The sequence below is a fragment of the Salmo salar genome, chromosome 26, assembly GCF_965601325.2.
Source record: "Salmo salar chromosome 26, fSalSal1, whole genome shotgun sequence".
Taxonomy (NCBI): Eukaryota; Metazoa; Chordata; class Actinopteri; order Salmoniformes; family Salmonidae; genus Salmo; species Salmo salar.
Window position 1 is genome coordinate 41,594,747 of NC_138316.1, and position 12,200 is coordinate 41,606,946.

At 46.8% G+C, this 12,200-nt stretch overlaps 1 protein-coding gene across 1 annotated transcript in view; it reads right to left on the reverse strand.

Moving 5' to 3' along the window:
* Positions 1–12,200, reverse strand: part of LOC106587765 (GRAM domain-containing protein 2A) — a 31,511-nt gene that overhangs the window by 6,951 nt on the left and 12,360 nt on the right. Inside the window, exons 3-8 of the mRNA XM_082969736.1 lie at positions 9,334–9,385; positions 7,861–7,933; positions 6,623–6,726; positions 2,883–2,981; positions 1,894–1,965; positions 1,102–1,161 (exon numbers count right to left, since the gene is read on the reverse strand). Coding sequence (XP_082825862.1) covers positions 1,102–1,161; positions 1,894–1,965; positions 2,883–2,981; positions 6,623–6,726; positions 7,861–7,933; positions 9,334–9,385 — 460 coding nt within the window. The remainder of the gene's footprint in view (positions 1–1,101; positions 1,162–1,893; positions 1,966–2,882; positions 2,982–6,622; positions 6,727–7,860; positions 7,934–9,333; positions 9,386–12,200) is intronic.

Sequence of the window (12,200 nt, forward strand, 5' to 3'; positions counted from 1 at the left end):
ATCAGCTACGACATCAGCTACGACATTAGCTACGACATTAGCTACGACATTAGCTAAGACATGAACTAAGACATGAACTAAGACATTAGCTAAGACATTAGCTTAGATATTAACTAAGACATTAGCTAAGACATTAGCTAAGATATTAACTAAGTCATTAGCTAAGACATTAACTACGACATTAGCTAAGACATTAGCTAAGATATTAACTAAGACATTAGCTAAGATATTACCTAAGACATTAGCTAAGACATTAACTACGACATTAGCTACGACATTAGCTAAGACATTAGCTAAGACATTAGCTAAGACATTAACTAAGACATTAACTAAGACATTAACTAAGACATTAACTAAGATATTAACTAAGACATTAGCTAAGATATTAACTAAGACATTAACTAAGACATTAACTAAGACATTAGCTAAGATATTAACTAAGACATTAAATAATACATTAACTAAATCCAGAAATGAAGTAGAATAGGGATAGGCAACTTTGATGGGGGTGGGGGCCACATAAAATCTGAATTCATCATAAAGGGCCGCAGTTGCTCCCCGCCGACATAATACATAACATTGTTAGACAATTACAGCTGAAGGACAGAACTACATAAAATGATATAATATATATCATTAATAGACAGGTACAGAACTACATACATCTAAAATAAGAATACACACTTTCATATTCTTATGCCTTAGCAATCCATGCAACATGTACTCATAATAACGTCTACACTGCAGTGATCCATTTTGTTACAGTTGCTTACTGTTACAATTGGAAATCCTGATCCTAATCTCGCAGAACCAGTTGTTCTGTAAACACTAGCGAGATTCTCACATCATTAGGAACCACCCGTGTCCTTGATTCTCCCATTTGACGTCAGTACTGTTCATAATAATAATGTGATTCATGTTGTACTTGTGTACATTATGGTTGGTCAATACTCTAACCAATAAGAGACATGGATCAGTCTGGAGTTGGTCAATGTTCTAACCAATAAGAGACAGTGATCAGTCTGGAGTTGGTCAATGTTCTAACCAATAAGAGACAGGGATCAGTCTGGAGTGAGGGGCTAGAGTCCAAAGCTTACTTACCAGAGATAAGGTATGGGGAACCTCCATGTAGTGTTTCAAGCTCAGACTCTTCCCATTGACCTGGAGAGGGAACGATGAGATATGGGAAATATTCAGTACACTATTTTACAATCTGTACACTTTTAAGGCCAATAGACCTGTTGATGTGGGAGTGAGCTGGTTCAGTGGTACATGTGTGTGTGTGGCTTAATCTAGTAAATTGACATAGGATATTTCAATAGTGATATTCCATTCCTCTTACATGGTGTCTGTGTGTTCTCTGACCTGGAGGTGTGTGTGTGTAGTGGTAGCCAGTGTGTGTGGTTGTGTGTGTGTGTGTTCTCTGACCTGGAGGTGTGTGTGTAGTGGTAGCCAGTGTTTGTGTGTGTGGTTGTGCGAGTGTGTGTGTTCTCTGACCTGGAGGTGTGTGTGTAGTGGTAGCCAGTGTTTGTGTGTGTGGTTGTGCGAGTGTGTGTGTTCTCTGACCTGGAGGTGTGTGTGTAGTGGTAGCCAGTGTGTGTGGTTGTGTGTGTGTGTGTTCTCTGACCTGGAGGTGTGTGTGTAGTGATAGCCAGTGTTTGTGTGTGTGGTTGTGCGAGTGTGTGTGTTCTCTGACCTGGAGGTGTGTGTGTAGTGGTAGCCAGTGTGTGTGGTTGTGTGTGTGTGTGTTCTCTGACCTGGAGGTGTGTGTGTAGTGATAGCCAGTGTGTGTGGTTGTGCGAGTGTGTGTGTTCTCTGACCTGGAGGTGTGTGTGTAGTGATAGCCAGTGTGTGTGTGTGTGTGGTTGTGTGAGTGTGTGTGTGTTCTCTGACCTGGAGGTGTGTGCAGATCCTCCGGAGCACGTCATACACACTGTCCCTGGACAGCAGAGACACAAAGACATACTGCAGGACGGACGGACAGGGGGAGAGAGAGAGAGCGAGGGAGAGAGTGAGGGAGAGAAAGAGCATTAGCCAATTCAAATGTGAATGAAAGCATACACACGCACGTACGCTCACACTCATGCATGCACACATGTAAACACATGTATTAAGCATTTCATCATGTGCTCATAAAACCGATGTCAGGAAGATTTATAAGATCCATTAGGACATCAACTCATTACCAGGAATGCAATTTTTTCTAAATAGTTATTGTGAACAGTAACTCAATCTACCACGGTTTATATTTGACAGATTACAGCTTAATCTAGTAAATTGACATAGGATATTTCAATAGTGATATTCCATTCCTCTTACATGGTGTCTGTACTGTAGCTCTACTGAAAACACCACTCTTTCATAAATCATTTTCAATGAGAGTGTATGAATCCTTAAATCACTTACCAGACAATAGACAGTCATAAAATATCAGAAATTAAAGATTTGTATTTGTATATATTATGGATCCCCATTTGCTGCTACTCTTCCTGGGGTCCAGCAAAATTAAGGCAGTTATCCAATTTTAAAAACATTACAATACATTCACAACAGATTTCACAACACATTAAGATTACAGAGCAATAAGAAACATTTTCCAGACGTTTACTCCAATGTAAAGGAGCAGGCAGGCAGGTGAACCGTTCTCTCCCACACACTGGAGAGGAACCAAGAAGGGACACTACCAAAATAGACTGCGACCTTGACACCCTTTCAGTGTTACCGAACCATGCGCTGACTTGCATTAGCTTAGCATGTTAGCATGAGGTGTTGTTTATTTTCCATCTACCTGTGGTTGGTGGAAAGAACGTGGTGTGGCGCTAATGCCAGTTAGCTGTGTTTCCATTCACTGTGCCCAGAGGCGCTAAGAGGCTAACGCTCACCTTCTGACTGGTATCTGTGGTGATGGCTAGGCCGTTGGGCACCAGACCTGCTGTTTTGTGCTTCTTTACCAGCCTCACAGAGACCACGGCGATAGCAACCTATGATGGGGGAAAGAGGTGGGAAAAAAGAGGACACAATATTATACCTTGTAGAGAGGGGGACTAACTGTACCAGACGCAGGGGACTTACTGGACCAGACGCGGGGGGCATACTGGACCAGACGCGGGGGACATACTGGGCCAGACGCGGGGGACATACTGGGCCAGACGCGGGGGACATACTGGGCCAGACGCGGGGGGCATACTGGGCCAGACGCGGGGGGCATACTGGGCCAGACGCGGGGCGCATACTGGACCAGACGCGGGGGGCATACTGGACCAGACGCGGGGGGGGCATACTGGACCAGACGCGGGGGGGCATACTGGACCAGACGCGGGGGGGCATACTGGACCAGACGCGGGGGGGCATACTGGACCAGACGCGGGGTGGCTTACTGGACCAGACGCGGGGGGGCATACTGGACCAGACGCGGGGGACTAACTGGACCAGAGAGGTGGACTAACTGGACCAGACGCGGGGGACATACTGGACCAGACGCGGGGGACATACTGGACCAGACGCGGGGGACATACTGGACCAGACGCGGGGGACATACTGGACCAGACGCGGGGGACATACTGGGCCAGACACAGGGGGACATACTGGGCCAGACACAGGGGGACATACTGGGCCAGACACAGGGGGACATACTGGGCCAGACACAGGGGGACATAGTGGGCCAGACACAGGGGGACATACTGGGCCAGACACAGGGGGACATACTGGGCCAGACACAGGGGGACATACTGGGCCAGACACAGGGGGGCATACTGGGCCAGACACAGGGGGGCATACTGGGCCAGACACAGGGGGGCATACTGGGCCAGACACAGGGGGACATACTGGGCCAGACACAGGGGGACATACTGGGCCAGACACAGGGGGACATACTGGGCCAGACACAGGGGGACATACTGGGCCAGACACAGGGGGACATACTGGGCCAGACACAGGGGGACATACTGGGCCAGACACACTCTGACTAATCAGCTTATTGCAGGCCAGAGAGCCAGAGACAGGTGCCGGGTCTTAATTTGATCACTCTTTTGTTGCTGAGAATTTTCCTGCACTGCAGATGAGCTTCACGATTTACATAAATTCACTGAAAACCTGCACGCACGCACACACACTTTGATTTGATTGGGCGCACATGATTTGCTCATGGACATCGGCTGCCTGGCTAGCAGCTCCGTCGGCTGCCTGGCTAGCAGCTCCGTCGGCTGCCTGACTAACAGCTCCGTCGGCTGCCTGACTAACAGCTCCGTCGGCTGCCTGACTAACAGCTCCGTCGGCTGCCTGACTAACAGCTCCGTCGGCTGCCTGACTAACAGCTCCGTCGGCTGCCTGACTAACAGCTCCGTCGGCTGCCTGACTAACAGCTCCGTCGGCTGCCTGACTAACAGCTCCGTCGGCTGCCTGACTAACAGCTCCGTCGGCTGCCTGACTAACAGCTCCGTCGGCTGCCTGGCTAACAGCTCCGTCGGCTGCCTGGCTAACAGCTCCGTCGGCTGCCTGACTAACAGCTCCGTCGGCTGCCTGACTAACAGCTCCGTCGGCTGCCTGACTAACAGCTCCGTCGGCTGCCTGACTAACAGCTCCGTCGGCTGCCTGACTAACAGCTCCGTCGGCTGCCTGACTAACAGCTCCGTCGGCTGCCTGACTAACAGCTCCGTCGGCTGCCTGACTAACAGCTCCGTCGGCTGCCTGACTAACAGCTCTCTCAGCTGCCTGACTAACAGCTCCGTCGGCTGCCTGACTAACAGCTCTCTCAGCTGCCTGACTAACAGCTCCCAGCACATTGTTCCAATTGGAAGTGGGGTTGAAGGTAAGTAGTGACATAGTTGGCCTTGGAAGTCTCAGCCTACTTCTCTCTGTCTGTCCATCTAGATATCGAGGGTCCTGCAGTCCTGTCTACTTCTCTCTGTCCATCTAGATATCGAGGGTCCTGCAGTCCTGTCTACTTCTCTCTGTCCATCTAGATATTGAGGGTCCTGCGGTCCTGTCTACTTCTCTCTGTCTGTCCATCTAGATATCGAGGGTCCTGCGGTCCTGTCTACTTCTCTCCGTCTGTCCATCTAGATATTGAGGGTCCTGCGGTCCTGTCTACTTCTCTCCGTCTGTCCATCGAGGGTCCTGCAGTCCTGTCTACTTCTCTCTGTCTATCTAGATATCGAGGGTCCTGCAGTCCGGTCTACTTCTCTCTGTCTGTCCATCGAGGGTCCTGCAGTCCTGTCTACTTCTCTCTGTCTGTCCATCTAGATATCGAGGGTCCTGCAGTCCTGTCTACTTCTCTCTGTCTGTCCATCTAGATATCGAGGGTCCTGCGGTCCTGTCTGTCTATCTAGATATCGCAGTCCTGTCTACTTCTCTCTGTCTGTCCATCTAGATATTGAGGGTCCTGCGGTCCTGTTTACTTCTCTCCGTCTGTCCATCGAGGGTCCTGCAGTCCTGTCTACTTCTCTTTGTCCATCTAGATATCGAGGGTCCTGCGGTCCTGTCTACTTCTCTCCGTCTGTCCATCGAGGGTCCTGCAGTCCTGTCTACTTCTCTCTGTCTGTCCATCTAGATATTGAGGGTCCTGCGGTCCTGTCTACTTCTCTCTGTCTGTCCATCTAGATATCGAGGGTCCTGCGGTCCTGTCTACTTCTCTCTGTCTGTCCATCGAGGGTCCTGCAGTCCTGTCTACTTCTCTCTGTCTGTCCATCTAGATATTGAGGGTCCTGCGGTCCTGTCTATTTCTCTCCGTCTGTCCATCGAGGGTCCTGCAGTCCTGTCTACTTCTCTCTGTCTATCTAGATATCGAGGGTCCTGCAGTCCAGTCTACTTCTCTCTGTCTGTCCATCGAGGGTCCTGCAGTCCTGTCTACTTCTCTCTGTCTGTCCATCTAGATATCGAGGGTCCTGCGGTCCTGTCTACTTCTCTCTGTCTGTCCATCTAGATATCGAGGGTCCTGCGGTCCTGTCTACTTCTCTCTGTCTGTCCATCTAGATATCGAGGGTCCTGCGGTCCTGTCTACTTCTCTCTGTCTGTCCATCGAGGGTCCTGCAGTCCTGTCTACTTCTCTCTGTCTGTCCATCTAGATATCGAGGGTCCTGCGGTCCTGTCTACTTCTCTCTGTCTGTCCATCTAGATATCGAGGGTCCTGCGGTCCTGTCTACTTCTCTCTGTCTGTCCCACGAGGGTCCTGCGGTCCTGTCTACTTCTCTCTGTCCATCTAGATATCGAGGGTCCTGCGGTCCTGTCTACTTCTCTCTGTCTGTCCATCTAGATATCGAGGGTCCTGCGGTCCTGTCTACTTCTCTCTGTCTGTCCATCTAGATATCGAGGGTCCTGCGGTCCTGTCTACTTCTCTCTGTCTGTCCATCGAGGGTCCTGCAGTCCTGTCTACTTCTCTCTGTCTGTCCATCTAGATATCGAGGGTCCTGCGGTCCTGTCTACTTCTCTCTGTCTGTCCATCTAGATATTGAGGGTCCTGCGGTCCTGCGTGGCTCAGTTGGTATTAGTGTGGTGCTAGCAATGTCAGGGTTGTGGGTTTGTTCCAGCTGGGGTCACACATTCTAAGATGTATGCACTCAGATAAAAGTGTCATATATTATTCATTATTGACGATCTGTCTATTATCTGCCAGGCCTGGACTTACCTTGATGTCCTTGCCAAAGAGGTTGGCATAGAAACACAGCCAGTTTCTGGAGATATAAAGACGGCCTTGCAGCAGGATGTCTCGGAGCAGAGCGCAGGAGTATACTGAGGGAGAGGAGACATAAACAGGTTAAAAGTAGCTGCTAACTCAAGACAAGGACATTGCTAACACTGTTTGTAGCTTCTCACTAAAAATGTATGCACACATGACTAAGTGGCTTTGGGTAAAAGCGTTTGCTAAACGGCATATATTATATATAATTATAGCTCATGTGTCTTTGACTTGGCCTATAGATGCTTATAAAATAGGTTCATAGGCATTGAATAAAGTAACTGGTACGTACATATCAGTTAAACAAATCAAAACTGTATTTACCATCTTCACTTTACCCCTAGTCTAAAATAGAACAGGGCTGGGTTTCCCAAAAGCATTGTAGCACTATGATCATCTTAATTCCATTGAATCTAAATGGACGAAGGTTGATCTTAGTGCTACGAAGCTTTTGGGAAACCCAACCCTGACCTAATCTGCATAACCTGACCTCAAACCATACAACTTCCTGTTCAGGGCCTGAGGGCTGGTTACCCTTACCAGAAACCATTACCAGAAATCCTTTCCAGAGACTCAAAAAGATGGTTTCAAACACACTGAGTAGCACATAGAGTTCCAAAACCAAAACTGAAATGACTAAAACTCATACAGTATGTGGGGACAGAAACATAAGAGAAAGTATATACTTATTGTAGACAACATTTTACAGTGAAAGTACTTCTACTAATAATAGTAATTAGGGCTGGAACGATACCAGTATTGCGATACTTGTAGTATCATGGCAAGGGAACAAAACACAAAGTGGATTTAACTTCTTTAGGAAAACAGCCCTAATGTTGAAAACAAACATCATTATGTTGTCATCCAGTCACATGTATTTATTTTCTATCTATAGCTCACAATATTTTACATACAACAGGTTTTTAAAGGACTGAGGTGTTAAGTGTGTTTCTTGTTTTCATTTTTGCCATGGGAAAAAAATAGATGCTACCGTAGCTAGCAAGTTAGCTAACGGTACATAAACACAGCATATGGAGCTAATAGGGCGATAGCCTGAAGTCAATGCACAGCATTTAGACAGTGAGCTACAGACATGCTACAGTCACTAGCATGTTAACCTAAATAAACATACATCATACGGAGATACTACAACAGATGTTAGCATGTAGCATTGTTGTTGACAGTACCTTTCATTAGGATCTCGTCCTTCGGAACGCACTGGAAGAGTTTGTGGTACTGCGAGTTGTACTTGCTGACAGTCTGAGCAGAGGGACAGGGCAGAGTCATGAGCAGTTCCTTGGCTGGCCTCCCTCCCACCGGCACCGGCAAACCGGCAGCCGCCCTCTCTCTCAGAGGACGAGAGCTCTGCTGCACCAGACTCAGCATGCTGGAGCCGCACACACAGCCACACACACACACACACACATCGACGGCGTGGTGGAACCCACTGCAAGACACAGACTGTCCTCCAACTAGTCAGATGTCAACCGGTGTCCTTTGTGCAGGTTTGAGGGGGCAGTTCTCCGTTACACACACACACACACCACTCCGGTCCGACACAGTGTGCACCTCAGACCATCACTGAGCCCTTTCTCTTTTTCTCTCACCCTTCAACACTGGTCTGAAACCCGACCACACACACTCTCATACACTGCCCTTCTCAGCCACAGACACCGACACCCTGAGTCCTCCCTTCCTGCCTCTCTCTTGCTCTCTCTCCCTCTTGCTCTCTCTCTCTTGCTGTTTCAACACGACAGTGCACAGTGACTCCCCCCTATGCTCACACCATACCAACCTATGCTGCAGCCTCCTTACCCTCCTATCCTTGTCTTGATAACAGCTTGCTGGCCACAGGCACCACCCCCTCCCTCCCTCCCTCCTCTCTCACCAAGCACATGAGACAGTCAGAACTGTCACCCCTGTTAATATCTGCAGCCAGCTGGTGTGACTGTGGGGCTCAGCAGCTCTACTTAATATTCCCCTTTGGGAGACATGGAGATAATAATCGCAGCTACGGTACAGTTCCTTTAATCTGGCATGATGGCCTGCTGATCTCGCCAAAAGAGAGTGGGTTTGAGTTAATGGATGACCTCCTCACCTATTGAATAACCGTTGAGTTCTGAGCCTGAAGAATACAATCAAATCACCGGTACTACATCTTAATGGCTGGAGATAATCAGTTGTTGGGGCTGGATTAGCGAGGTGGGATGTTTAATAGAGTCTCAAGGCTACTATCAAACCTTGATCTGTCTAGGTCTATAGACAGATCTAATACATGTTTGTATTTCAGGATCGCAATGCCTCGTTTAAATTGTAGCTTAGCCTCGGCCACCCTCGATACTAGGAAACTCCTCAATGGACCACTCCTAAAAGCAAGCAATGACAGGGTTCACTGTCACACAGGTCTTAAAATCAGTCAGTGCATATTAATTGTGCATAAAAAGGTCAAATTAACTTTATTCCAGAATGTGCAGTACATATGAGAGGTAAGGGTCAACCAATATAAAGTGTAGAATTTAACTCTGATAGGAAATAGACAATTGACTTGGCCTGCATCCAACTCGGCTGTAATTCGCATATCTTTGTTAGGCAAGATGCAAAATCAATAAGGTATTACAGACATGATCTATAATACATTAGAAAGGAAACCTGCTACTCACCGAACCCCTGTAGCATTTCTTCACATCTTCATATGATAGGTCGTCAATCAACCTGTGAAGGAAATTAAGAAGGAAATGGTGTGAAAAGAAGACATCTTCTAGTGTTTTAATATATCAGGCCAGTGACTGTTTGTTTAGAGACATAGACTCAACTAAATACTATCGTGAATTTCATGGTGATGTAGCTTTTCCACTGGTCCACAGGGATTATATTGATCTCATTAACACCTATTGGATCATTTGTTTGATCTTAATCTTGTTGGAGAATAGTGAGACATTTCAACTATAATCTGATCCAACTGTAATCTGTGATCTCTGACCTCAGCATCAAATCAAACAGTAGTAGTGTATATTTGTCTGCTGTTTATGACAGTAATGTCGGCATGGTTCAGGGTCGGCTACCAGACAAACATGTGCAGGACTGTAGAGAAGGGAAGCAGACGTGACAGCAGACAAATGGTATCTCACTCAATCAAACAGAAACAAACACTATGCGACCACACAAACACGACCATACATAAAGGGAGGTGAATGTGCTTTAATAAAACTGGGCTGACTAGTTACATTATGGAAACTCAGTGCCCCCCCACACACACACACACACACTCTCTTTCGTACATCTGACTGGCAAGCATGAGTACAAGCACAAACATGTGTGCAAGCAAGCAAACACACACACATTGCAAATACAACCCATATATATGTTGATTTATTTTCCCTTTTGTACTTTAACTATTCACACATAATATGGCATTTGAAATGTCTTTATTGTTTAGGAACTTTTGGGAGTGTAATGTTTACTGTACATTTTTATTGTTTATATTACTTTTGTTTATTATCTACTTCACTTGCGTTGGCAATGTTTACATTTGTTTCCCATGCCAATAAAGCCCTTAAATTGAAAGAGAGAGCGAGAGAGAGCGAGACGTCAGCATGCTTCAGTTCCGCTATCCAAACCAAACGAGTGTGCCCGCGAGGCTTCAGCTACTGGCTTCGGCTTGCATCAAGAAATGTTTTTGCGTACCTGAACAGCCGAGAAAACCCTTACCGAAGTCCAAGACGAACAAAAACGTCATCAAATGTCTGCATAATATATGCACAAACTCTTCTGAGCTGTTTCTGCTGGGTAGCATGCGGACGCCTTTATAAAGAAAGAGAGGGGCTCCCAGAAAGGTTGATCACATTGTTCTCTTAGGGGACATTTAGCTAGTTAGCAGGCTACTAATATAGATCTTGTTCTATCAAACCTCTGAGATAGAAATAGCCCTGAGACTGGTGTATTCATACCAATGATGTATATAAACCCTGGATTGTTGATGCTATGCATAGACGTGTTAGCTGACAACGTCACGAAAAGGATGTGCACGCTTCAATGGGGCAGAAGTCTGTGTTGTGATTCTGGATGTGCAGATAGCTAGCAACAATGACAAGAAGCTGCCATGAGGGGAATCGTAGGTGGCTCATTTCAGCTAATTTTATTCTGTTCTTGATAACATGTCTTGTTTTGAGGTGTTTTGACTGATGTCACGTCTATGCTAATATGGCTAAAATTCGCTAGCTAACCAACAACTGTAACAATATGTGAGAGACAAGTGCTCATAGTGCAAATGTATGAATGTTATCAATAAACATTGGAGACAATATATAGTTTACATGTTGTCAACAGTCTAAGGCGTGTATATATAAATCATTGATTCATACACACCAATATATACCAATACACCAACAACTTCCCACGAGACATCACGGTACTCTCAACTCTGACCTACTTTAACAAACTACCTGTTATTAGGTGAATACAAACATACAACAAGCTAAACTAAATTAATGGAAAACCCTCAAATCAAATCAAAATGGCGTGCTGGTTTATACAGTAGCTATACCCTATTACAGGGGCTGAGTCACTGGCTTACTGGTGTTCTTCCATGCCGTCCATGGGAGGGGTGCGTCACTTGAGTGGGTTGAGTCACTGACGTGGTCTTCCTGTCTGGGTTGGCGCCCCCCCCCTTGGGTTGTGCCATGGCGGAGATCGTTGTGGGCTATACTCGGCCTTGTCTTAGGACGGTAAGTTGGTGGTTGGAGACATCCCTGTAGTGGTGTGGGGGCTGTGCTTTGGCAAAGTGGGTGGGGTTATATCCTGCCTGTTTGGCCCTGTCCGGGGGTATCATCGGATGGGGCCACAGTGTCTTCTGATCCCTCCTGTCTCAGCCTCCAGTATTTATGCTGCAGTAGTTTATGTGTCGGGGGGCTAGGGTCAGTCTGTTACATCTGGAGTATTTCTCTTGTCTTATCCGGTGTCCTGTGTGAATTTAAATATGCTCTCTCTAATTCTCTCTTTTTCTCTTTCTGTCTTTCTCTCGGAGGACCTGAGCCCTAGGACCATGCCTCAGGACTACCTGGCATGATGACTCCTTGCTGTCCCCAGTCCACCTGGCCGTGCTGCTGCTCCAGTTTCAACTGTTCTGCCTGCGGCTATGGAACCCTGACCTGTTCACCGGACGTGCTTGTTGCACCCTCGACAACTACTATGATTATTATTATTTGACCATGCTGGTCATTTATGAACATTTTAACATCTTGACCATGTTCTGTTATAATATCCACCCTGCACAGCCAGAAGAGGACTGGCCACCCCTCATAGCCTGGTTCCTCTCTAGGTTTCTTCCTAGGTTTTTGGCCTTTCTAGGGAGTTTTTCCTAGGGAGTTTTTCCTAGCCACCGTGCTTCTTTCACATGCATTGCTTGCTGTTTGGGGTTTTAGGCTGGGTTTCTGTACAGCACTTTGAGATATCAGCTGATGTACGAAGGGCTATATAAATACATTTGATTTGATTTGATATACTGCAAAATGTTGAATGAGCAAGCCTT